This window comes from Conger conger, chromosome 15, assembly GCF_963514075.1.
Source record: "Conger conger chromosome 15, fConCon1.1, whole genome shotgun sequence".
In the NCBI taxonomy this organism is placed as follows: Eukaryota; Metazoa; Chordata; class Actinopteri; order Anguilliformes; family Congridae; genus Conger; species Conger conger.
The window spans coordinates 29471125-29497730 of NC_083774.1; the positions used below are offsets into that span (position 1 = coordinate 29471125).

General features: G+C 39.3%; 1 protein-coding gene and 1 long non-coding RNA gene across 4 annotated transcripts; one reads left to right on the forward strand and one right to left on the reverse strand.

Moving 5' to 3' along the window:
• Positions 1 to 369: 369 nt before the first annotated feature.
• nr2f2 (nuclear receptor subfamily 2, group F, member 2) lies at positions 370 to 9921 on the reverse strand. Of its 3 annotated transcripts, none has more exons than XM_061222000.1 (3): positions 9910 to 9921; positions 4276 to 4803; positions 370 to 1768 (listed from the first exon to the last, which is right to left on the reverse strand). In XM_061222000.1, the coding sequence occupies exons 2-3, from the start codon at positions 4784 to 4786 to the stop codon at positions 1494 to 1496; spliced, it is 786 nt and encodes a 261-aa protein (XP_061077984.1). In that variant the 5' UTR covers positions 4787 to 4803; positions 9910 to 9921; the 3' UTR covers positions 370 to 1493. The 3 variants fall into 3 exon arrangements, with proteins under 3 accessions (XP_061077984.1, XP_061077982.1, XP_061077981.1); XM_061221998.1 differs by lacking the exon at positions 9910 to 9921 and adding an exon at positions 5829 to 7084; XM_061221997.1 differs by lacking the exon at positions 9910 to 9921 and adding an exon at positions 5829 to 7084 and having other exon boundaries at positions 4276 to 4821.
• LOC133111547 (uncharacterized) lies at positions 9084 to 23084 on the forward strand. The gene is made up of 2 exons (XR_009705000.1): positions 9084 to 9429; positions 22570 to 23084. It is a non-coding gene; the product is annotated as an uncharacterized LOC133111547 (long non-coding RNA).
• The last annotated feature ends 3522 nt before the right edge of the window (positions 23085 to 26606 follow it).

Sequence of the window (26606 nt, forward strand, 5' to 3'; positions counted from 1 at the left end):
TTCTAATTGCTGTCATTTTAAATGTGACACACATAATCATAAAACTGACGTTTCAAACCTAACAGTGTTCCCAATGTATTTTTTTTTTCTTCTTTTTTGACATTTTTATTACAAATTGATAATTTCCCGCTTCACAGGCACTTAATGCTTGACATGTACTGGGCATTACTCTACGTAATACAGTTTGACATTTCAGGGGACATAATACTGTTACTAAAATGTTTTAGAATTAAAATTAAAAGGTAAAGTGACCCTTGACGTCAACGCTTTTTTTCTTCGAGATGCAAAATTGTATATATATATATATATATATATATATATATATATATATATATATATATATATATATATATATCACTAATGATGGGCGTTAGATCCAAGGGTACTGGTGAGGATAACAAATAACTAAATAAAACCCGCACCATATCGCTCTACTAAAGCCGTAATCATTTCTTTATTGCAATTCACATTTTCCTTCTCGCTCACTTCAGTCCTATTTTTCATGACATTCACGCTAACCGTTGGATATTATCCTTGATCAAATGTTTAACCCTAAAACATATCTAAAACATCAGTCCTTGACGAAAAAAAAGTTCAGCTGGACTACTCAACGACAGTTAACTGTAAGTGCCAACATTATCTCAAAGTTTTCAAAGGCTACATAGGCCTACTGCCCGTAGCCTACACTACAAACGCATTGCAAGAACATAATTAGAAATGAACAACGATCAGTCTGCGCGGTTGTCTCCTGAAAAGTTTGTAGTGGAAGGATCTCGAGTCTTTTAGACCCAATGCCCTAAAAAGCGAAATTGACGAGGAATTCTTTATCATTATGCAAATGATGTAGCTACTGTTACAGTAGCATGTTCTATTTTTGGGTCACAAACGGTCTCCTCTAATTTCGCCTTCATCAGTAAATTATGGGTCACCATATACGCAGCATTAAGTGTTGTATAACGATTTTCTATACTGTTTTTGGATTTAGTTTTAATTCTTGAAGAACATATTTTACATTATTTTACTGTTTCATAAGAATCCATGGTTATATTAAATACTGCATACTACAGAATCACATTAGCCGGTTTCGAACCAGAAGAGAGAGAGAGAGAGAGAAAAAAAATACAAAACAGCTATACATACATGGACACAGGACAATATCATTTGGAAAATAAAACTTTTTTCCTATATTTCTCCAAATTAGCCTTTTTTTTAAATGCATTGTATTGTTTAATTTTCCTCGATTGTTTACCAAAAATCTTTTTTTTTTCTTTTTTTTTATTAACAAAAATGATAAGTAGCAAGTTGTCCAGAATGATACGGGAGCTTTTTATGTGGGTTGCGAAAGTTCATTGAATGTCTATGTTTAAAATTCACAGTCACTTTTGAAAACGTCTTTCTTCCAATACGTAAACTTCGTGTAACAGTCCTTTCCCTTCTAAAAGAAGCGCTATTCTAACTATTGTAGCCTCAGTCTCCTCGTCCCCTCCTCGTTCTTATTGGATTGACATGTAAGGCCAGTTGAAACTGCTTCCGGAAAGCAACATGTCTCTGATGAGGGTTTCAATAGGGGTTTTACCTACCAAACGGACGAAAAATAATTGCTCTATGACTGAAGACGAGACTGTGCGGAGGGAGGGCAGGCGCAGTAAAAGCTTCCCAAATCGAGTTGGCTGGTTGGGGTACTGGCTCCGGACATACTCCTCGAGTGCACACTGGGACTTCTCCTGCAAACTTTCGACATGGGCCACATCCGAGAGACCACAAGCATCTAGAAACGGGAGAAAAGATGGAATTGTAAGGCCAGACACGTCACCCCCACCCACACACAGATACATATGCGTGTGATACCACGGGTTTAATTTCATATACAACTCCAAGTATTTTCCTTCCCAGGCATGATAATGTTCCGTAAGATGGATTAGAACACAATATGACGATTTAACATATTGATACTTTATGCACTATTGATGCACAAAATAAGGTATTCAATTGTTTGTAAGCTGTTTTAAATCACATCATGTTTAGAGCGATTGATTGGTTGTGCGCTCCTTACAATTACACCATGTCTATATAATTACACTACGCCTTTATTCACCCATATTTATCACTAATGACAAACTGTTGTTTTTTTTAAAATAAATGTGACACGTATGGCTATTGTTTTTATTCGCAAATAAGATTATATACATTAAGAATTAGTGGGTCTATGATTATTCTTTGTTCGTATTGTATAAAGCAAGGCGCGGTTATGTTTAATATAGGTTCTTTTTTCAAGATGACGATCATACTGACCACAGTACAATTGACATCGTTCAAATAATACCAAAAAGGCAACAATATTCTGCAGTTAGCGACTTGGCAATTGAGTTCATTCAGAAACAACCAGGCAGACATTTATCTCTTTCTTTCGCATGCTTTGGTCATTATTCCGAATAGATCTGAAAACAGTGTGTCCAAGATCCAAAATAATAAGAACAGCTTCGATTTTGCTGGAGCAGGACGCATACGAGGTTGTGACCTGACCTCTGCTCCGCATTTTAATTTCGCTTAAACGACGACGACAAAACCCCAGGCAAACCCCCTTTGAGAGAGAGTACGTTCAGCGGTGGTCTGGCACACTCATATGAATAGCTGTAATCACCACTAAATATGGCCGACGCATATTTGTAGCAGAGCAAGCCATTTTTCATGTTTTCATTCACATTACTCTCCCAACGCTTAATAGAAAGATTTTATGTCTTAAAACATCTCTCTCTCTCTCTCTCTCGCTCGCTCTCTCGTTCGCGCGCGCACACATACACACACACATTTTAGGAGCTTTAGGCTACCTAAATTACCTAAACTAAATGGCAATCAAAGCCATGTGTCGCTTATTGTAATCTATAGGCCACGTTAAAATGTAACACTCAAAATAATAAATGACCAAAATGAAAATACTAGGCCTAGGAATTTCACATACTCATTGAAACCAGTAATATAAATATATAAAATACGAAATACGTATATTATAATTGACCGTTTGAACTTGAACTTGCAAAACACATTATCAATTCAAGGAAGACCCGTATCCTATATACCCTATGTCTATACACACATAGCCTACCCGCTATTGCACACGTGTGCATGTGTGTATATTCTGTTGTATTAGCGGTCATCTTCGTTTCTATTTTGGATTATATTCCCATCTTTGATTCTGTAGTGTAATAATAAAAGGGGGAAGCTGGGGTCATGACCGTTTTCTGGAGCGAGTCCAGGAAACGTCTTAGATCCCCAGATCACCCTAACACAACAAGGACGGGATTGTAAGACCTTTTCCCACATTTACTGAAAATGTCTGTTTCTTGGTTTCAACCCTTAAACATCTGACGAGTAGTTACTTAATTAAGCTTCATAAACTTCAATATTTGTTTTATATACAATCTGAGACCCCATTCGGCTGTCGTATACTTGGGAGTAGCAAGGCACGCTTGAAATACAGTGGGAACCGAGGGAAAGGCCAGAGTCCTTTCCCCCATCCTATTTTTCTCCTCCCCCAAACATGACATCATTTTAACTGCCATTTCTTATAAATAGGCTACAAATTAACTGAATTATAAAAAAGTGCCATGCAATATGAAAAGTTAATTTAATGTTGGCTTAAATAATTTTCAAGTGCTCCATCGTGCAACCGTGAATAACGTTTGTCGTTGACCCTATATCAGACCAAGTTTGACAGGCCTAGATTCTTTGTCGAACAGAATATTCAATATTGCTTATACAATTGTAGCATCTGTTAACACGGTCACCATACAAAATGTTCATTTAAACACTGTTCGTTAAAAATAATATTTCAACATCTCATAAAATAAATTAGCAGTAGTTGCAACCGCAGTATGCTACTCTTGTCATATATAAGAACAGGTAATCAGGCTAACTATTTTATTTTTATAAGGTAGGCTACTACACTTGAAACTTTGGCTTTGAAATGTAAATACGTATTATCAGTGTGTCATATGTTAATTCATTGTGACACGGCTTTTTTCAGTACCTATAATGTAAACACTTGTCTGCACCGTTGGCATCACAAGACAAAATTCACAAATTTCTATTCAACACGTAACCTATATTATATTACATTCTACTCGATTTTTAGTGTGTAATGACGAATTCCCTACATAGCGGAATATCTAAAGCCTTTGACAAATTTATAAACAGCAGTACTCCTTGTCAGAACACGGTTCAATCTTATTTATTTATTTATTTATTTATTTGCGGGTACACAATTCCACCGCTTACCTGAGGTGAAAAGCACAATGGCTTTTAAGCAGCTGTATTCGGCGGAGTCCACGTGCAAAGCTTTCAGCTTCTCCACTTGCTCCTGGAAGATCCTTATGTGGTCCATGAAGGCGACAACTCGATCCGCGGACATGGGGGAGGCGTGTAGGCCCGCCGCCGCCAAGAGTGGGGCCACATGGAGCGGCATGGAGCACTGAGCAGCGTTGAGCACAAACAGCTCGCTCCAGGTCAGCCTCAGAAGGGCCACCTGGTCCGTAATTTGCAGGTCGGGAAAGAAGGGAATATTCCTAGCCCACTCCACGGCGCTAAAGAGCATCCGGGCCGCCAGTTCGCAAATGTTCTCGATGCCCATGATATTGTTTGGCTGCATACACTGGCTGCCATAGCGGGACGTCGGGTAGGGCTCCGCTCGCAGAAGAAGAGAGATATATCCGGATAGGTAGGAATGGCAGTGCAGGGGGTCCCCGTTTGTCAAGGCAAACTGACCGTGGTGTGGCTGCGTCGGTGGCATCCGTCCTCTTTGAACAGCTGCAGTAAAAAGAGAGACTGCAGATATTGATGCCTGAATTCTACACATTATTATTACTGTTATTAATTACAGTAGCTTATAGCCAATGTATGCATGTATAGGAATATGTATGCGCGTGCGTGTGTGAAGTTAAAGCCTGGTTTAATCAGTTACCATTTTAGTAGCCGAAATTATCAACGTGTCCTACTTAAATTATTTTTATTGTGAATAAATATCACCAAACAAAGGATTGCATTGCCAGTTTACGTTTGCATTTTTGCATGATTTGTTTTAGAGTTTGATAAGGGATTTATATCCATAGAATATAATTTTATTACAATACCATATTGCAATCAGTGCTCAACATTTAATTGTATTGCAATTGGTACTCAATGAACGCTAGCACAAAGAAAGCAAGGCAGTTCCTGCAAGCTAACCCTTAACCCACTTAGCTAGCTAGCCATTCAGCAATTCTATACTCCAAATCTGCACCGCTGTGACTATTTTATAAAGCATTTTAAACAGGGCATTGTTTCAGTGATTTACTCTTGGTCTTTTTTTTACTTCGGCGACTACAAAGACGAAAGAAACATGACTCCGCGATCACTGTAACGTGTGAATTGAAACACGATGTCTCCGTACTGCTTCGCCATAACAGCGCGGCATATCTGTACTTGTGTTATTCAAATCCAGATGCACATATCTACGTCCCCATTAACGTGACCGGGAAACTGACTGGACAGTACAATTACATCACTATAGTTGCACGTTAACAACAAAACAATATTAATATTCTGAAGCATACTGCCTTTTAAAAGCAAAATACTTCATTCAAACGATTAAGGCGGCATTTATATGTTCCGTGCTGTCCGCACATGTAGGACTATAACGAAGGCGGTTCCTTGCGTGTTTCAGCCCGGGCGCCTGGAGTAGGCTAGAGTCGAGAGAGAAAGGGAAACACTGCAGCGGAAATAACACACGGCTAGTTCGGTACAGAACACGGACAAGGACAAAGACATAAACAAGAAAACAAAAATCCCAATACCTTCCCGTCGCATGCCGACTTTGAGGCATTTTTTCAGGCGACAGTACTGACACTGATTGCGGTGGTGCTGGTCGATAGGACAGTTCCTGTTGGCACGACATGTGTAGGTGAGGTTTCTCCGTACGCTCCGTTTGAAGAAGCTTTTGCACCCTTCGCATGTGAACTGGCCATAATGTTTACCACTCGATTTGTCCCCACAAACCACGCATTCGATGTGCTGGGGCTGCTGTTTTTCCACCTGGCTCGTCTGGTTCGTCGGCGTAGACTGTGCCGTATTGCTCGGGGGTCCGCCTTGGACCGGCGTCTGAGGGGTCGGCGGGGCGACCTGCGAGCCTGCAAGGTTCAGCTGGCCTGGTTGAGGAGTAGGAAGGGATAAAGGTCCTACTTGCGGGGCTTGCGAAGAGAGGGCGCCCTGGGTTTCGGCCACATCGTCCTGGGAACCTCTCCACACTACCATTGCCATATCTATCAGTCAACGTTAAGAAACTTTTTGTCTCCCGTTTTTGGATTCGTGGTGCCTTGATTGTTATTCAGAAAGAATGGAGTAGCCGTTGGCAAGAAAAACGATGATAAAAAACGGTAAACTGTAGCTAGATTGTCGGTTGAAACTTGCGAAAAATAACTCAAAACACCCGTATTTCTGTCTTACGAAAGAAAAGTAGCCTAAGTACACGTTTTAAATCTGATGCGATAATGAGCCGAATCGCAGCCGTGCACTAAGAGGCCAAGCCCAGGGGCGCTTGCAGTCAGCCATTCAGAAACCAAACAAGGAAAACATAAATAAAATAATAAAATTATAATAAAATAACAGACGGACTGCAGTGGACGAAGCCGTTCACGTTGAGCGACGCACCAGATGTACGAAAAAGAAACAAAATATCATAGGAATAATAAGACGGGAAGCGCTGAAAAGATACCAGCAACGAGCGATCCCAAATTCCACAAAAAGTCCTGAAGGAAACCATCAACTGTAAAAAATAATATTGCTGCTTCTTCCTTTTCTTCGTATTGAGGTAGCTAGCTTGCACTAGCAGCCGCACGCAGCCGAAGCCAGTGCTGTAGTCAGATATGAAGTCAACTCTCCGGCAAGCTAGAGAAGCGCACTAGTAATAATAATAATAGTAATAATAGCAATAAAAGATCACAACCTACAGAACCTCCTTCGTGCGCGTAAAAATAATAAGAAATAGAGTACAGAATCAAAGTGATCAAATATGTTAAAAGGGGAGGCTAGGAAATGATTGCGATTTGTAGGAGCTGGGCTGGCGGAATGCTTTCTCTGTGATCAGCTCACTGAGCTCTCTATATAGTGAACTTTGACACGACTGCTGCAACTTAGCACACGTTACCATGGAGATAGGCTGCCATATAAGGAAAGTGACTGTGTTTGACTGGTCAGAGCACATGGACCGCCCCTTGAACCCCATTGGTTGGTCGGCACTTGTGCTACTTGGTGCTTTGCCAAAGCGGGGGAGGGGGGTGCAGTTGGAGGGCGGATTCTGCTTGGTCCTAAAGAGAAATTCATTAGGCCGTACAGTAGAAACGAATTCCAGCCCATATTGAATGTATGTATTTCACTAACATATCTGTTCAATTAAAGATACATAAAAAAAACTACATTCGTTTTTTTAAAGTTCTTTCAGTACAGTAACGCTCGTTATAAATGATAAAGAAGATATCACTGAATGTGGCCCTACATTTAAAAAAAATATTTATTTAATTACATTCCACATTCAGCACTACTGTACAGCTACATAAGGAATGATGTAGCTTACTATTGATTCAGTTTAGCTATTGACAGTTTATGTTGCACTAATTTTTCCAATTTTGATAAGAAGATACTTGAGATGTATTTATGCAAACTAGCATATCTTATTTTGTATTTTATGTTGACACCTGCCTGTGTTTGGAACTGTGCATATTAAATATTAGAATTCTTAAACAATACAATATCCTATAGTATGCCCCATTACTGATATGTCCTGGTCATATTATACAAAATAGGCCTATACTTGAACTATAACCTGCACAATATTTGTATGGTTTTATGAGACAATTTAATATTGAATGCATGTCTAATGACTAGTCATTCTATGTTATGATAAACACAGATTACTAAAATTAGGCTGCGTCATATAATTTAAATAAAAAACTAACAATCATTTTTAATTTCGTAGTGAAGAATCGTAGTGAGCGCTCGCTCATCTGACATCGCATTTTAATGACTTAAAAGCCGTCTTGATAAACATATATCCACTGGGGGAAAAAGTATTTATAAGCCTAAAAACCGATTGATAATATCTTCATATATGTGAACCTCTACGCACAAGGAAATGTAACAGTCCGTATCTATCATCCATTTACTATTTTACTTCGTCAGTAAGCTAAGCCTGGAACTGAACATAAAAGCTTGCACTGAAAATGATAATCAAAATATTGAAAGCATATAGTCACGATGCCTCAGCGTATTGCTTGCAAATAAATATGTATGCATTTATAACCAAAGTGATAGTTCGAAAGACTGTAGCTATGTCCAAAGCCGAATATTCTGAATATTTATTTGGGCACAATGCGCATCATTCTCACACACATGCCGTATTCGTACAATACTATCGGCATAGAGTGGCCTACAGTTCTGTGTACAATGCACCTCATGATACTTAAGCTATAGCTTTTACAAGGAAATGTAGATTTTCATTACAAGCCCGTCGTGTGATATACAAGTGGTGCAAGAAGTATATGCTCTAATACATTAATCAATTTTCAAACTTGTGAGCTTATTACAACGGACTAACTACATACTTCATTTGAAGGGAAAGGCATATATAATAGGCTATCAATGGACAAATACAAAATGCTTTCATAAATATGTTCTAGGAGTGGTGGCCATGCACATATCCGAAATGTCTGTTTCCAGTTTTAGTTTAGTTTGGAGAATGGGTATTCTTCCTTTCGGGGACTAAGGATTTCCCCGGTGAGGAGCGAGCGTCTCCTCTTGCGCTACTGAAGTTCCAAGTCTGTGCAAGTTTCAATCACTGGCGTGTGGTACTTTGAAAATCACCGGGGGTTGTCAAGAGTTTCGTCCAGTGAAAAATTTAGAGGCAAATCCGAGCATATGCTACCAATGAACGGAAAAAATACGGAATACGCGATCTATTACAGTATCTGGGTGCCCCCTAGCGTATGAATAATTTCTGCCTGGATTCCAGCTATAATATAGAAAAGCCATCTTAAAGGCAAACGGGCTTCGGTGTCTCGTCGGTCACCAACACAAAAGTAACGTGTGCCCATTTTATTCTGATTACTGCTTTAGGATTTTCTTGTATTTGGCTCGGATGCCGCTGAACTACTCGGGTGGGTCTTCGTCATACCTTTTCGTCTATGTATTCGGATGCTCACCGGAGTGCTTTTTTGTGTTATCAGCCTATTGTTCTAGATAGCCTAACCACTGACTCGTTCAGCCCGAGCGCTACACTTCTCATCTGGCCATGTCCCCGTTCCTTCCCCCTTTAACCCACAAAAATGGCTGTCAATAGAAACATGTGCTTTCCTTTAATTAAACCTCCTTCTTCTGGATTCTAAGTTTGCTATGATACCAGCGGTGAGTACAGAGATTTTGTACCACTTGTTTGATAAATGCAAGCATGCTTGTCATCATTGTTTTCGTACCCGCATGATCATACATAGGTCGTAAATAATGCTACATTTCGCACGGGACGTAGTCTTACCTACACTGCTGCAACATCAAAGTAGTCGAAAAGTTATAGAAGTGTGAAACTGAATAACTATGATTTAGCTAAATATAGTTTACTACACTTTTCTCCGACCTTACCTTGTGGAGAGACATCTCGATGGAGGAAAAGCGGAGCACAAAACGTATCCCCTATGGAGACGTTTTCATTTAGGGACTGCGGTTCAAACACTGCTAAACTCATTACGTTAACGCGTTGCTGAAACAACGTAAAAAAAAGAAAGAAAAGAAAAATAAATAACAATCACACCCCACATGTGTTCGACTCCAACAAAATCGATTGTAGGCTGTGCATGTGTGTGTTTAAACTTTGGTTTGCTTACAACGTACCAAAAGCATATGCTGCCGACTCGTCTTCTGCACGATACATCTTCTCCAGGCAATAGGGTATAACACACTAGGTCTTCTTTTGAATCGTTTGACTGGAGAATCTGAGTTGTTTTTTTCACTTGACGTAGACTATTTATGCAAGAAAACGGTTCATACTTTTGTTAACCGTGCAGCATCATTGCCAAAACTGAAAAAATATACATCAGCGTAAGGTAGCTACTTTTGCTCAGATCTTCGCGACTTTTCGCAAGTATGAGTTCATTGTTCTCCTCAGAAGCAGAGAAGGGAAGAAAAAATACAAAAGATGAATGTGCATATTATGCTTAGAGACACAAGGTCCCGATTATTATTTTAAAAATAACGAAAATGAAAGGGATAGTAGAAAGAGGCTGATCGCGCTGATGCGTTTTCCTGCACAGCAAGTCGCGCCACACAGCGCTAAAGCCTCGCATGTGCTAAATATGGGGGGAGACGGAGGGCGTGCAGACATAGCAGACACTTGTCTGTATGTAAGAAAACCCATCTTGTTAGCTTATATGCTTTATCGCCTGCTGCGTTTTTAATAAATAAAAAATCTGGGTATAAAAGGTTGAATAGGTTTCAATTGCTTTCCACTGCCAGCACATTATTGAGGTGAATATCGAGTTGTGGGCGTTGAAATGTGTTTTTTTTTCTGGGAAAGTGAAACGTAATAAACAACTTTAGTTTATAAATTAAGAAAGGCCTGATTACTTTCACTCACCGATAATACCCTTACATTGCGAAAATCCAGCACACGAGTACAAACGTATTATAGAAATGAGCTATATTAATGTAAGAAAATGACCATACAGAGGACATGTAGTAACAATAAAAGCATGACTGAGCAAGATATGTTAGTTTATATTTGATTATGGATTTACTGTGTTTTTTCTTGATCGCAGTTTACTCACAATGGTAAATGGGGGGGGGGGGGGGGGGGGGGTAGAAGCTCGAAAATATACGATGGCCTGTCTGCCTATCTCGACAATGGTTTGTTTGCACGTGGGTTAAAGAAGACAGCAGTCAAATCTATATTTTAATATATCAACATTCATGGATATGGTCAGAATAGTGGAGTGGTTTGGTTACACACACACACACACACACACACACACACACACACGGATTCGAAGATTTCCAGGTGTTACACAAGTGCTCTTCGGCATTTTTGTTGGGTAAATGTTCAAACCATGGCAACATTGCCAAGAGGTCGAATTTTGCCTGTGAAGATTCGGGCTCAGCTTGAAGAAAGGAGCATAGGGGGTCATTAAAAATCGATTTTTATTGGTCTCGCCTTGTCTTTTCGCATCAGCGCCTTTCAAAGGATACCAAGGTGCTCTCTTGAACTAAAATATATATATACTTTTAAAAACAACACGTTTTACGTTCACAATTGATGATTAAAAGGTTGGGACTGCACATCCACACATGAATGAGAAACTAAATTAAATATTAGTGACAACTGCACAAGCATATACATGATGCTATATGTTGTGTAGATAAAGCATTTATGAACAAATTTGTTTTTGTCAATGGATATTCTATATTTATTTGCCTTCAAGTCTGTAGTTCGTCTGTGGTAGTCTGTTGTCATATCATAGCTTGAAAATGTATTTAATTGCAATTACATCATATACTTCTTACACCACTTGTATATCACACATGTAGCTTACTTGAAATTTAAATTCAGGGTTACGCGAAAATTGGTTGTTTAGATTTAAAGTTGGGATACGCGTGAAGTGAGAACTGGACCTGGAAAACTCCAAACAATTAATTAATAATTCAATTATCAAGTAATGAGTTGGATGCAAGAAATTGTTATGTATATGCCATAATAAATAACAAATTATGATGATCTAAAATTATGATTATAGTAATTATGATAAAATTAACAAAGAACGAGCTCTCGAATTTAGTGTCCTATATGTGTGGGGGAGGTAATATGTTCACTTGATTTAGTAAAATCAACGCACTAACAGGGCTACATTATGGCGTTTCCTCGAGTGAGAAAATAACTTTCTCATCTCATTTTCCCTGGGCCCTTGTAAGGGTTATAGAGAGCACTGCAAGCCGCCACACACAAAAGCGCACCCCATTGATGTCTCCATTGATTAGAACTAGAGTCAGGCATGTCACAACACTAAATATTTACTGATCACATTCAAATTGCAAGAATTTTAACGATTTTCCCGTTCAGAGTGCAGAGAGAGTGAAAACGCTTTTTTATTGTTTGTAAAGCAATGCGCGCACTCGAGAACACAGTGCTCAAAGATGTACTCTAATCGGGATAAATGGAGTTAGGCGAATCGATAGTCAGTGATTAGGAGAGCCAGTTGTTGACATCAAAGGGGTGCTTCAACAACTAGCCGCGTGCACTCAAAGGTTTCCGTTAAGGTGCAGGTAACGGAATTTGTGACATGGGAAAATATATAAATCCATAAACCTACGTTAAAGAATTATATTAATGTATTGATTAAGTTACTGATATGAAACACATTTCATGATGTAGACGATATTTTCAAGACAGAGGACAAATAATACATAATCTGAGTAATTTCACTTCAGATGTAATTCAAATACAGGTATGCAAACATGTGGGCTGTTACAAAACATATATTTACAAACCAGGATATTGTGCATTTCTATCATCAGTGACAGACGCGCGGGCGAAACAAGTGGCAGAGACTATGGCAGACAGAACTGTAAGGCGTGCAGGAAACTCTGGGTTAATTAAGAACGTCGACCATCTCCTGGGCAGACATTCGGTGCCGATTAATTGGATGTGGGCAGGTGAGCCTGGAAGAATCGAGAAGAAAGTTCTCTCACACTCTCAATACTCCGTTAACTCGGTCCCCACGCGGAAGATGTGGAGACCTGACCGCACGGCCGCCGAGAGCCTGGCCCGATTAACCCTTTCAGACCCACAACAGAGCAAAGGTTAACCAGTCTAATGAACTTTAAGAGGCTGATTGAGTCAAAAGACCAGATGAAAAAAACAGTAAACGGCGAATGAATTATCCTTTCTACACCCAACATCACCTAACCAATTGGTTTCACTTAATTGACTGCATGCATTTATCGCGTTCTTTCTGTCTGTCCATTCAGGAACGTGCATTTCATATTTGACTTGTTTGAGGATATTGCATCCAAACTATGCATTCATATGCGTCAAAAATGCGTGGGCGTTGCTAAAACACATGATCGCAAGTCTCTCTGTCTGTATGTCTATCTGCCTAAGTGCAACTCGAGCATTTGTGGCAATATATTTCTGCTGTGTCTGTGTGCGTGTGTGAGAGAGAGAGCCCATCGGTTTAAGTATACTATATACGTTAAGTGTACTTCTGTCATTACTGATAAATATGTTTAAAACACAGTAATAAGAGTATGTACATCACATGTAGTTTGAATAATGGCAAACGATTACGAGGCCTAAATAAATATTTTAAGTTTCTTGTCGCACTATGGAAATGCATTTGTGCATTCCAATGCTTCGTGTTATCTTATTCGAATACGCACTAAATACTTATTATTCTTATGATTCTTATCAAGGTTACAATCACGTCAACCTCATGAAGTAGACTATAGCTGCAGGTTACAACTGAACCATGCAATTTATTAATCCCTGGAAAGCCACATAAATGAGACATAAGGCATGCGAACTGCGGTGAAGTATAATTATAGATCCAAGGTAATTCTATTTTAGAACCGTTGAAAAGGGACTGGTCCCTGAGGACAAAGGAAGAGCGTAGCTACACATTAATGCCACGGTGTTCCTGTCGAGCCGCAGTGTATGTTTAATAGTTCGATTGGCGTGTATAAATAATAAAAAATGAAAAGAAAAAAAATGATCTCAAGGCAATCGGCAACTAGATCAGTGGTCACAATTTAAGTACTTTTACAATGTTCAGACTGTTTGCTTTTAAAGCTACCGGGCCGGACTGTCCAAGAACATTTAAGCACGGCTGCGGTGATCTCTTGGTCCCTGGCAAATACTGAAATGCACTTGAAGTCCCCTCAGAGTATTATACAACAAAACTAGCGCCGTGACTAGACTAAAGGGAAAAGCCGGGCTGAGAATCCTGTTTGGACACCTTGAACCAAGCATTCTTAAAACGGACTTGCTATAGCCTCTACATGTATTATATTTCTTGTCCACTGCGCCTTTTGTGCAACAAACAACTGTCCATGCATTGTATCATAGGTCTTCGTTAGCTGACCTTGGGCAGGTGTAATATGGCACAATAAGTGGCTATACGTAACTTCATTGAGGAACGGAATAGAAGTGCGGCGTGAATTGGCTATAGGTTGTGCACAGTGTCTGTGAATGGAAGCAACGAAGGCTATATATCGGCTAGCCTATCAATTAAACATTTCTTCCACTTTATTTTCACGGTCGGCACAAGACAGGTCAAGGTGAGGAGTGAAAGATCATTTGAAAAGGTCGCTGGGAGGTGTAGTTTACCTTTATCTGCACAGTCAACACAGACCGTGTCAATCAGAGCGCCCACAGGTTTAGAATTCTGAATTCGACATGTTGCAGAGGTGTAAACACATATCACACATTAATGTGATTGAAAGGAGAAAAATGATGCACTCGCTCACTGAACTATTGAAGCTCTGCTGTCAAATCCCAGAGCCAAACTCAATATAATTTGCTGAAATCTTTTTCAAGTTACAGTAACGCAATGTCCTTCATGCTCATTTCTGAGGAATCACACCATACGCCACCAATTTACACGATTCATTGGGGAAAATAAAATGAGAATAATAAATAGAGTTGTATCAGTATCGACATATCAGTACGGAAAGTCAGACATATTATATCATATTACATATTACAATTAGATGTTTGTATTTATGGCAATGGATATATAGTTGATGTAGGTTACTAATTATATTTTAACACTGCATCACAAAAGTCATCTCTGATTTGAAGCCTCACTCAGAATTCAGCTTTAACCACTGTAAACTTCACATGTAAAAAAAAAAAACTTAAAAAAAACTCAACACAAAACAGGACAAAGATTCAGATCTGGTGCACTGTTCTAGCAAACTTGGTACAGTATTGCACACATATAAAGCTACATGTTATGACTGCAACTGGTATTATTATTATTATTAATAATACTAATAATAATATCACATAAATTAAAGCATTTAATCAACGATGTTATGGAAATATTTTCTCTATTGTGCTTTTATACTGATCTTTGAAAAGTTGGATTCAAACAGTTCCTTTCAAAGTAAGGAAAGGAATTTGTGGAAATATTAAAAGATGGTTGGTAATTATAGAGGAGTTTTTGTTAACCCCCCCCCCCCACACACACACACACACACACGCACACACACATACACACACAATGAACTTCCTAAAAAAAGATCCCTTGACTGAAATCTCTAGGCTATGCTCAGAGTCTCCGATATCATTTACAAGCAAATTGGACAGGATTATGGTTTTATTCCACACAGAACCCTGGCGCTTTGCCCAAATATGTTGTAATTTGTTCGACATTACTCCTAGCCTTTAAGAAAGGTGCCTGGGTGTGTTCTTTTGAGGCCGCACAACACTTGACGAGACATCTCCCTGACAGAATGGCATAGGCTGACGTGAACCACAGGTCTTTTATGTGCTCATCTAGAGATTCCCTGTCAAAAGATTAGGTGTCTCACTGCTGTCAGTATAACAATAATATATTCATTACCCCATATAGCATAAGCTCCCCTGTTTTCTCTTTCCCCTTCAGAATTGCTCTGTGATACCACACATATGCATGCCAATGTATATGCATGTAAGTCTACCTGGCATTAATAGCATGCGGTCGTAGCCCGTTTTATAATATTTCACAATTTTTTTGACTTGTGGTCAGTGATAATTAGAAGACTACTGTAAACGACGACAGCGGGAATATCCACCATTTTATTTATTTATTTATTTGTTTGATGTCAGACACAGATGTGGGAGGTCTGACTCGGTCCAAAGAATATATACAGTATGACAAGAATTTCAGCTTTGCATTTCAGAGAGCTGTGTATTCATTCCCAAAATTAAAGGACGGTCAAAAGAGAACAATATCTATCATTCTTTTTCTTTGTCTTCTTATGAGAAGACATGTAGAGAGTAAGAGTGGCATTATTCATAGTAGTAGGACTGGTCATTTTATTTGTTCTTTTTGTGTGCGCTTGCCACCACAATAAAGTTTTTCATTTATTTACATACCATAAACAAACCATCAACTAAGATAAACACCTGTTTTGTACATTACAGCCTGGAACCAGTCCATTTATTTACAATAATTATTTATAATAATTTTCTTGTGTGTTTTCATTTCTTTTCATTGCTGTAATAACTTTTCTTTGCCGGTTCTATTATTAAATCAGCAGAAGTAAATTGGCTTTTGATAAATTTTGCATAAATGGACTGTACATTCCTAAAGTAGATAGAGAGCTGTGTACTTTGGTGAAGCTCCATGTGTGTTTATGTCCAGAATGAATCAGGACAAATATAATTCTAAACCTGACTGGTTTAGCACACCAGAGAATTAAGTGATGTTTATTACAGTGGATAAGTTGTTGATACTTGGATTTCCATTTCAGTCTGTGTGTGTAATGAGATGCGATGTTGTGTTTGCCTTTAAATAGGACTTGTTTTGGAATCAGATTAAAAAGAAGTACCTATTTGTTTTTGAAATGGTCAAGATCTTTACATATTAACCCTTTATGAAATAGGCAGTAAGCGGGTTAGGATGTTTCCACAAAGCAGAAAGCCGGTCGGTTATTATTTCATTATTTGTAGAATAAAACATTTGCTCAAAGCAAACTGGCAATGCACATAATGATCAAGGCGATTTTAGCCCTTATTTATGTTCCCTGTTAAAATGACAATCCAAATAGATAGGGGCTGTGAGTGTGAATATGTGCATGCGGTAATGCTCTGATTTGTGTTGTTCTCAGTTACACAATAGCCAGGTTGTATTTTAATGGTGTACATAAGGGGACCACAACAGTTTTTCAGTATTACAGTCCATGGATATGGAGTTTTGCATGGTGACATAATTAAACAATTTTTCACTTTTTTTTTTTTTTTGCTTGATTTTTGTGCTATTTTCTGGCAGTTGGGAACTTTGTGCCATAAACTCTTACCTACTTACCATATTGAAAGGTAAATCTCAATGGGAAAAATTAGACCAAACTCAACTTTTTTCCCCTATAGTACAGTATGGCCAGCAATGATTTTTACATAAAAAAGGCTTCAATTGCATGTCACAAATTACTATTGTTTTAGATCCATTTTTGTATTAAGGTCCGAGATATATTTTGAATATGTATACACTATACTGCCATGTTGAATTGTTTATAGTCCTAATGTATCAAACTATATACCAGAGCTGGCTATCACAAACCACCTCGGGAACATTTATCTTTTGTTGTTCAGCTAGGACAACATTAACCAGACGATGTAAGCTAAAGAGGTACATGGTTCCCAAGTGCTAAAACACAGTCGCTACATCACTGCAACTCAGCACACATAGTAGCACAGCAATATTCACTAAAAGATACACAAAATTGTCTAATGCTGCAAAAATTTTGTAAGAGTGAATAAACAATCTTTCAAAAATAGCCAGAATTTTGGAAATGGCTTATCAATTTCACTTGGTCAAAAACTGATTATTATTATGATATTGTGACTATCTCATGGGAAATCCATGCCACACCCATCGGATTTCCTTCCAAAAGACTTCTTCAGAACAAACAGTTTAACTATTAACTCAGGCCGCCATTTCAGCTCAGCATCGTTTATTAGATAAAGGTCAGTTAAGAAAATGTGGTACAGTTTATGAAGACAGTTTAAGTCATAGCAAAATCAGTTGTTAGCAATACCTAAAGACGCAATGAGATGTGATAAATCTGTGTTTGATTTCAGTCAGAGAATTGTCCCAAAGGAATCAGCTACAACCCTTTTTAGTAATGAATCATATAAGCCATCTATTTCTGAGAGCAGGGAAAGCCCAAAAAAGTTATCTTAAACTTTACTGAAGCAGAAAAAAAAACAGGAAAAAAAGTGGAAATAATTTCCCCTCGGCCTCATAAGGGCAACTGAAAATAAACCCAAAGAGAAAATCCAATTTGTCTGGTTCGGTCGATTGTAGAGTTAACATGAAAAGAACCTAAGCTGCAACAGACTCTGAGGTTCACAGAGGGCTTTTACTTTTAAAATGTTTATCCAGCGAAAGCTTGGAAATCTGCTTGCAGAAATATGAATGTAAAAAAAAGAAAAGAAATAATAAATAAAAAGAACATGAACAGCAATGTGCTGGAACAAAACATATCACAATTTTGTCAGACGGTAATGCCCGGGAGCTCAGATTTCCTGTTTCGCTGAGAAAATATGCGCTCTGTGAGAAGGCCAGAGCTCAGTGTGAAAGACTTAAGAGTGGCTTAAGAAATAAGAACTTTTAACGGTTCGGGAGTATGTAAATCTGCTGCGGTCGCTCTAGGCGATGATCTAAATTGTGCATTTCACATTTCAAATATCCTTCTTCAACTCTCGGCAAACAGGTATCAGCGTAGTGCCGTCAGTTTGCGGTTTTAAATCTTGTCGACCGGTTGTAAACATGCTGACGTGGCGTGTTTTCTGTTTTAGTCAAAATGTGAAAATCTCATATGTGATTTGTGTGCATGGTTCCTCTTTGTTAAATATTTATGCCGGTTTATGTGCAACTAGTTATGTGCGTATGCAGGATGTTTGTGTGTATGTTTATCTGTGTGTGAGCTTGTATGTGTATGTACAGTATAAATGTGTGTGTGTGTGTGTTCATTCAGTGATGTGGGTTTCTCTCCTCTCTTAGTGTCTGTTTGTATGTTTATCTGTGTGTGAGCTGGTATGTGCATTTACAGTATACGTGTGTGTGTGTGTGTGTGAGAGAGAGCCTGTGTTCATTCAGCGATGGGGGTTCCTCTCCTCTCTTAGTGTCTGTGTGTGTGTGTGTGTGTGAGCTCGTATGTGTATTTACAGTATAAATGTGTGTGTGTGTGTGTGTGTGTGTGTGCTCGTATGTGTATTTACAGTATAAATGTGTATGTGTGAGCCTGTGTTCATTCAGCGATGTGAGTTCCTCTCCTCTCTTAGTGTCTGTGTGTGTGTGAGCTTGTATGTGTATTTACAGTATAAATGTGTGTGTGTGTGTGTGTGTGAGCTCGTATGTGTATTTACAGTATAAATGTGTGTGTGTGTGTGTGTGTGAGCTCGTATGTGTATTTACAGTATAAATGTGTGTGTGTGTGTGTGTATGTGTGAGCTCGTATGTGTATTTACAGTATAAATGTGTGTGTGTGAGCCTGTGTTCATTCAGGGATGTGGGTTCCTCTCCTCTCTTAGTGTCTCTCTGTGTGTGTGTGTGTGTGTGTGTGTGTGTGTGTGTATGTGTGAGCTCGTATGTGTATTTACAGTATAAATTTGTGTGTGAGCCTGTGTTCATTCAGCGATGTGGGTTCCTCTCCTCTCTTTGTGTGTGTGTGTGTGTGTGTGTGAGCTTGTATGTGTATTTACAGTATAAATGTGTGTGTGAGCCTGTGTTCATTCAGCGATGTGGGTTCCTCTCCTCTCTTTGTGTGTGTGTGTGTGTGTGTGGGAGCTCGTATGTGTATTTACAGTATAAATGTGTGTGTGAGCCTGTGTTCATTCAGCGATGTGGGTTCCTCTCCTCTCTTAGTGTCTGTGTGTGTGTGTATGTGTGAGCTCGTATGTGTATTTACAGTATAAATGTGTGTGTGAGCCTGTGTTCATTCAGCGATGTGGGTTCCTCTCCTCTCTTAGTGTCTGTGTGCCCCCAGGCCTTCCCTCAGAAGGCAACAGATCTGAGATAGCTTCAGAGTTCGATTCAGCCATGATGGATTATGGTGTCAATTTAAACAGCAAAGGATTAATTTGTTTCAATGATTTCTCTTCAGGCCGAGTGCCAGGTTCTCTTCTGCAGTCCTCTTCACACTCTACGTTTCTTTTACAATGCAGTATACGCTTTAAACTGACGATAATGGCGAGAGGCAGGACAGGTGTAGAGTTGCAGGCGTACAGTTCCTGCAGGTTTTCATCCTGATCCTAGCTCCTTTGAAGTCACGCCGGATCCAGCGCACTGTGCGGAAACATAAGTCAGCGCGCATTCAACTATTTTTGTCAATGTGCTACATGTACCACGCAACATCGCCCCGAACAAACTCAGGCAAAACCGCTAACCGCAAGGAGCACAATTTAACCCGTAATCAAAGCGGTTTGGCCTTCAGATATTTACGACCGTTGTGTCACGGCTTTCCGTTTTTATGCATTTATTTCTGATAAAGTTGTGCTCAAACAAGAGTAACAGACAGAGGCAGTAACAGCAACAGCAACAGCAACAGGAACTCAGCAAAAAAAATCTAACCGCACATTAGAAAGTTACAAACAATTTGAAAAGATGGAATCGGGTCACAAGACTGAAGGCGGGTTTATACTCTGTAGCTTGACGCAATGTTCATGAACCTTATATATATTTAATTTATGAAGTATAAACCGAATGTCACTGCGACCAGCAATGTCAGTGGTTTCTGCGACGGTCGTCCGGCGGAGTTTAAACCAGCCTTTACTCGCCACCTTGGGTGGCAACTGCTGAACATAAGAACCTGCTCTTGACATGAAAGCCTCTTCAGCTTTATTTCTGTGGAAATAAGCTCCTGCTAAACGCTTAAATGTAAAAGTCGAAAGTTGAAATTTCCTTTGTCCATTGTTCTGGTGTACATGGCAATAGTACAAAATGTTTTTTTTGTTTTTTTTTAAAGAGAAACAGATTTGCCACTTAGGATCTATTAAACAACGGAATGCAATGAATCTAATTCACTGTCAGCTATTGCTAACCGTTGCTTTGTCTGTGGCTGCTTCCTGTTTGGTTTTGTATGCTGAAATTATTTTGGGAGAGTGATGTCAGGATGTCAGTACATGATTCCCTGTTTTGTCAGAAATGTTTGTGCGTTTGGTGTGGCAGAGTCTGTACACATCACAGGACAGAAAGCTGGAGTGTTTAAAGTCAGAACTCAGGGTCTGTTTGTTTCTTAAACTGCGGTCATATGTAATATGAAACTGGTTCAAATATGCGATTCAGGCTGAAACACAAGATATATTTCTTTAGATACAAATAAATTTAATATTATTTTATAAGGTTTGGAAAGTTTCGTATTAGAAGTAACAATGACCATTTCTATTCTCTACAGACAGAGAAAATATTGTATGTACATTTGCAAAAAAAAAAATCTGGCTTTCATAATGAGGATTCCTAATTATGCACCATGAAGTGCAACAGTTCATGTAGCAGCTAATAACAGAATCTAATTTCCTTGATTTAGCCAAAGAATAAAACTATCAAATTTCCCATAGACATGGGCTCTGTACAATGAGGCAGGTATGTAAAGCATACCTGAGTAATTCATTCATATACCTCAAATATATATAAAAAAACTAAACGGGGGTTTCACAAAAGGCAACTCAAGTGCAGTTCAGCCTATAATAATTTTATCAAGACAAAATATAAATGCGGATTTATTATATGTGTGAATCACAGAAATACGCGACAAACTGAGTTATCCACTCTGTGATCTCTGGAGTGGAGTCTGCGCTGAATCCGGTGTTCAAGGCCATGCAGGGCAGGGGTGTTCCCAGAAAAATAGAGTGTGAGAGAGAGAAAGAGAGAGACCACTAGTAACTATACACTGCTTGTATCTATGTGGTCACGCTACGACTCGGAACTATACTTTTCTCTAGGGTCGCACTTGTCCCTGTGTTCGATTTGCACTTCACTGTACGTTGTTCTGGATAAGAGCGTCTGCTAAATGCCTGTAATGTAATGTAATGTGTTCATGCGCCAGTTAGCTACCTACCTAGCTAGCATATTCACCAACTAGAAGACAACTTTCAGTACTTTTTATGTTGTCTTTGGTAGGTGGCTGTACAAGTTTGAAAATGTGTTTCGCTAGCAGGCGAAACCTTTGACATATCAGAGGAAAGGGATGGTTTTGGCTGGTTTTGGTTTTGAACTGAAGCCACACTGCAGGGCCTCAGTGATGCCCGGGGCATGGACAGCAGGCAGACAGACGTGCACATCTCGGGGCTCCTGGAGAATATTCCTTCTTGCTCCTCTCCCTCACCTTGTTGCCGTGATACTCATTGCGGCTCTTCAGATCTAAATCTGCGCTTTCAATTAATCAAAATGTCCGCCGTACTTCTGAAGTTGTGATTCCGTCAAGCATTCATTATAATATTACATTTTGGATGTGTACCTTATCGAATCCTACACCCACACCCTCACACCCACCCACCGAATACATCTGCGCTCGCACACACACACACACACACACACACACACACACGCGCAGACACAAGTTATTGAATGCGTAAAACACTTTACACTCAAAATCAATTGTTTCAGAAATATAAAACACATTTTGTACACATCGAATGCACGGATTAAGGATTTTAGTTACACGTTAAAATGTAATTATCACATTTGCCGGTGCTACTTCCGTGTGCTGTGGCCTACGCATTTCAGCACCTATTAGCACAGTGGTTAGCTTGTTGTTGTTGTTGTTGTTGTTTCCTTTCCTCCATTTCCTTTTCAGCGGCAGCGTGGGCGATACCACCCTATTGTCCCACTCCCGGCTCTCCCGGGCGTAGGGGCGTCCAGACAGGAGACGTCTCCCGGTGCGGGCGGGGCCGGCTATTGAAATATGCGCGCGCCGAAGATTAATAGGACGTGTCCGCATCGGGAAAAGCTCCGCTTCCCTGTGAATTTGTCCTCTGACACCAGACGAATGCTGTAGCTAATGCTCAGTCAGGCCTATCAGGAACTTCAGACGGCTCGCCAAACAAAACGTAATTTTCGAACGATAAAAATGTACTTTTTTGCACAGAGGAATAAATGCTGATTATGGAAGAAGTGTATCACTTTATGACATAAATGACTGTGCTGCTGATATATTTGATTAAAATGATTTCTCTGAAGTGATGATTCGACCAGGTTTTTGCAGTGAAAGAAAACATATTTTCTATGACTATGAGGATTTATAAACAATGTTTTTGTTTCTTTAAACAAAATGAACAATTTTTTTTAGCATTTAATAAACGCAGTTATGCATCTAGTGTCCCGGTGTATTTTTTGAGTCTTGTTTTCCTTTTCATTAATCGATTGCAACATAAATGTTGCAAGCAAATTTCAGACTACTGTGCCAAGTGATCAATAATATTTTCATTAGAAATCACTATGCTATCATAATTTTTCAGGCAATTATGCATTGATCAAATATAGAACAGCAACAAAAAAGCAATTGTGTTGTCTCTTTAAGAGAATCGTTGGCATGAAGTAACAAAAATACAAAATCCATTTTAGTTGGAAACTCTAAATCTTTGTATTTATTACAAAATTAAATCTGACATTTTTACAGCTACGGGTGGCCTGGGTTCCCATATTTCTGCAACAGTGGGGCACAATGAAAGGCATTATTTTCCACCCAATCCCCCAACCTACACCCCCCCCCCCCCCCCCCGGCCCCACCCCCCGCCATGCAGAGTTCGGTCTGGGTTTAATCACTGGCCACTGGACTACATTCAAGTTATTAGGAAATATAAATATTTTCAAAGGTAATCAAAGCGCTGAGCTTTGCGATTGACTCGGCCTTAGGATCAGATCTAATTGGAAGCAGTTTGTTGCTAATGACAACCACAAGGAGGAAACAGGTTGCCATTCGGTGTGTCTTGTTATTAAGCCGACTGCATACCAACCTAATATTTAAATAATAGTATGAATAATAATGTTAATCCACCAAATTAAAGTGCTAGCTGGAGTCCACTCTGAGAGATAAAGGTATGCGAAGTGCTTAAAAACGTATGAATGCTTGTCACTGGGGCGGTACCCTAGTCAGCAATATATAATTCATTTCTACATTTTTTACTTGGAAAACATTTGTACCGAAAACATAAGGTTACATTTGGAAAATTTGATCCTTGTAGAGCAGAAATGTTCTCTGCTGTCAGTATTTCTGACAGTGTAGAGAAAATAATCACACCAAACTACTCAGACACCATTGGCCACTGGTAGCCTCTAATGCATCTGAATCGGAGCTGTTGGCCATAACTTTGCAGAAAAAAAATAGTCAGGCTCGTACGGCTACCCAAAGCGGTGAAAGGTTTTTTTCCTCTGACCTCTGACCTTTCTCTGACCGTTAGCTTGGCCTGTACCTCTGCGTAGGCCACGTGCTACTGCAGAAAGCTACTAACAAATACACCTTCAGTGGTGCTTCAGCCAGGCACAGCAAATGCTAGGCAGTCTACAACCATCCTTCAACACTTGAGTAAGCAACAAACTACTTCCAGTGCCTGCAACCCATTCAGATTCACAGACAATCCATCGCACATTGACACCAATTTGCGAATCATTACTATTAGCAATACTTACCATGATCATGAATAGAGAAAATGGTGCGGAATAAAGAACAAATTAAGTGCGAACATAGTTCCAATATGTACTTCCAAAGTGCTTTCCTTTTTGAGAGCGACCACTGCTATTATGCAAATGATAAATGAGCAGGGATACTGCAATACACTCCAATATTATCATGTATTAACGTATAGCATTGCTGTTTGTAAACGGTCTGAAAATGATGATTAGAGATGATTCTATACTAAACTGTAAGGTTATGCTCTCTGCCGCAATGCTGTAAAAGATCCTCTGTGAACAAGTTCATTTCAGGCGATCTTGCATTCAGTTCCCTGGTTTATAATTTGTAATCTCTGTAAAGGACTGCTTTCATTAGCACTGCAACAGAAAGAGCCGTTCCATTTTCCTGAACTATACCAGCATGCATCTAAAATCTATCTAAAATGATCTAACATGTACTCACTCACTAACTATACCACTGCACATTCCTCTTAGGTATTAAATATTCTACTATTGCTGTTCAACTTATTGGACACCATAGCCCAGGGCAAGTTACCTTTCACCACAATGGAGAAATTGAGGTGGACTGCCATTCTGAGAATTGATTCACCAAGGAAGAGTTCCACGTTCTTGACCCAAAGAGTATGGTATCTACCATTCACCCAGAAATGATGGTAGGATGGGCTAGGGATAGGAAAAGGTGAGCATTGCTGGGCTGAATGGCCTATTCTCGCAATTACCTTATGCTATGTTATGTTAAATATTCCAAGGCATCCCTAAGTTAAACCTGCATTCAGAAATAAACCCCCTACATTTCAGTATTAATGAAGCATGCTTGCTCATATAGGATTTCACAGTTTGAAATGCCTTGGCTACGCAGGTAAGTTTCGTGATGCTGGTGGAGAGTTGTGCTGTGTACACAGCATGCACCTGCTGTGCGCACAGTCGGACCTGACAGCTGACAGGGAGGAAATCATCTCAGAACTTCATTTCCCATAATACCTTAGGGGACAGACTAGTTATCTGCCATATAATAATTGTACTTATTGCCCAACCCTGTAAAGGTTGTAAAGTGCTGATGTACAGTATACATTTTTATACAGTGTATACAAACAGTTCACAGGTTTCGCAAGGGTTAAGTACCTTACGGTGGTGTTGGTCTACTATTGGTATTTCTGTTTCTCTATTTTATGTAAATATACTGTTTCAGAGAAAAGTTGTGTTTTTGCAGGTCAAATACTTTCACTGCAGGAGAAATTATACAAAACAAAAGCAAAAATAACCGTAATGAATTTAAACAAGAATAAAAGAAATAAAAACTTACAGACTTAATTCCATTGTGGTCCTCAGTGGGACAGGAGAGGTGGGAATATGAATGACGTCAATGGATCACAGAGTTTGGCATACTTTACACATAAAACAGAAGAGAGGTAAGTGCCAAATATACATAATAAATGTCAGGAATATATTATATATGAAAGTTACATTATTTTAACTTGCATGCATTTTTTGACCCAAAAAATAAACACCCTGCTTTGGTTGTTTTGGGTTGTGTTTGACTCGGAGATGAACATACAGAACGAATTGGAGACATAATGAAGTCTGACTTGCGGCGGTATCCAAACTCAGCACTGCTCAGTTAGCACTAAGTGTCCGCCCCGAAAACCATTGTCAAACAAGAATCGGGATCGATTCCCAGATGGAGAGTAGTGTTAACAAGATCCATCCAGAAACCCACCACCAGCCTATATAAACTCCCACCTCCAGATTATTACTCACTCAGACAGCTTTCATAACCCAGCGCAGAGATTGTATCCTGCTCGTCAGTCAGCGGAGTGAGCGCGTCACCGGTTCTGTTGGACCCAGACTGCAATTCACCGACCACATTCCTTATTTACATCCACACTCCAGCCATTCCACAGGACCCTTTCATGACTTCGACAAATGCATGCAAGTGTTCATTTCGGTGACTGCTTTCAAGTCATTTCATAGCTTTGGTAACTGGCTAATCATTTTTTATTTACCAAAAGCCATTTATTGAAAGCCAGTGCCCCTGCTTTGTTTAATTTCATACATTTTTTACATTTAAATATTGCTTTTCCTATCAACAAATACAACGTCCGCTAATGGCAACTGCAATCATTGTCTTTAGTCAATGTGCTGGTAATCTTCCAATTACTATTTGGGCAGGAGGTTCACCACTGATTGGCTTGGACAACATAT

What these genes read in the sequence shown, in the direction of transcription:
- nr2f2 (XM_061221997.1), bottom strand. Translation starts at nt 6,291, where the DNA reads ATGGCAATGGTAGTGTGGAGAGGTTCCCAGGACGATGTGGCCGAAACC. An exon ending in AGTCGGCATGCGACGGGAAG is followed by an intron (nt 4,822 to 5,828) that starts GTATTGGGATTT and finishes CAATATCTGCAG; the next exon opens with TCTCTCTTTTTACTGCAGCT. An exon ending in CATTGTGCTTTTCACCTCAG is followed by an intron (nt 1,769 to 4,275) that starts GTAAGCGGTGGA and finishes TCCCGTTTCTAG; the next exon opens with ATGCTTGTGGTCTCTCGGAT.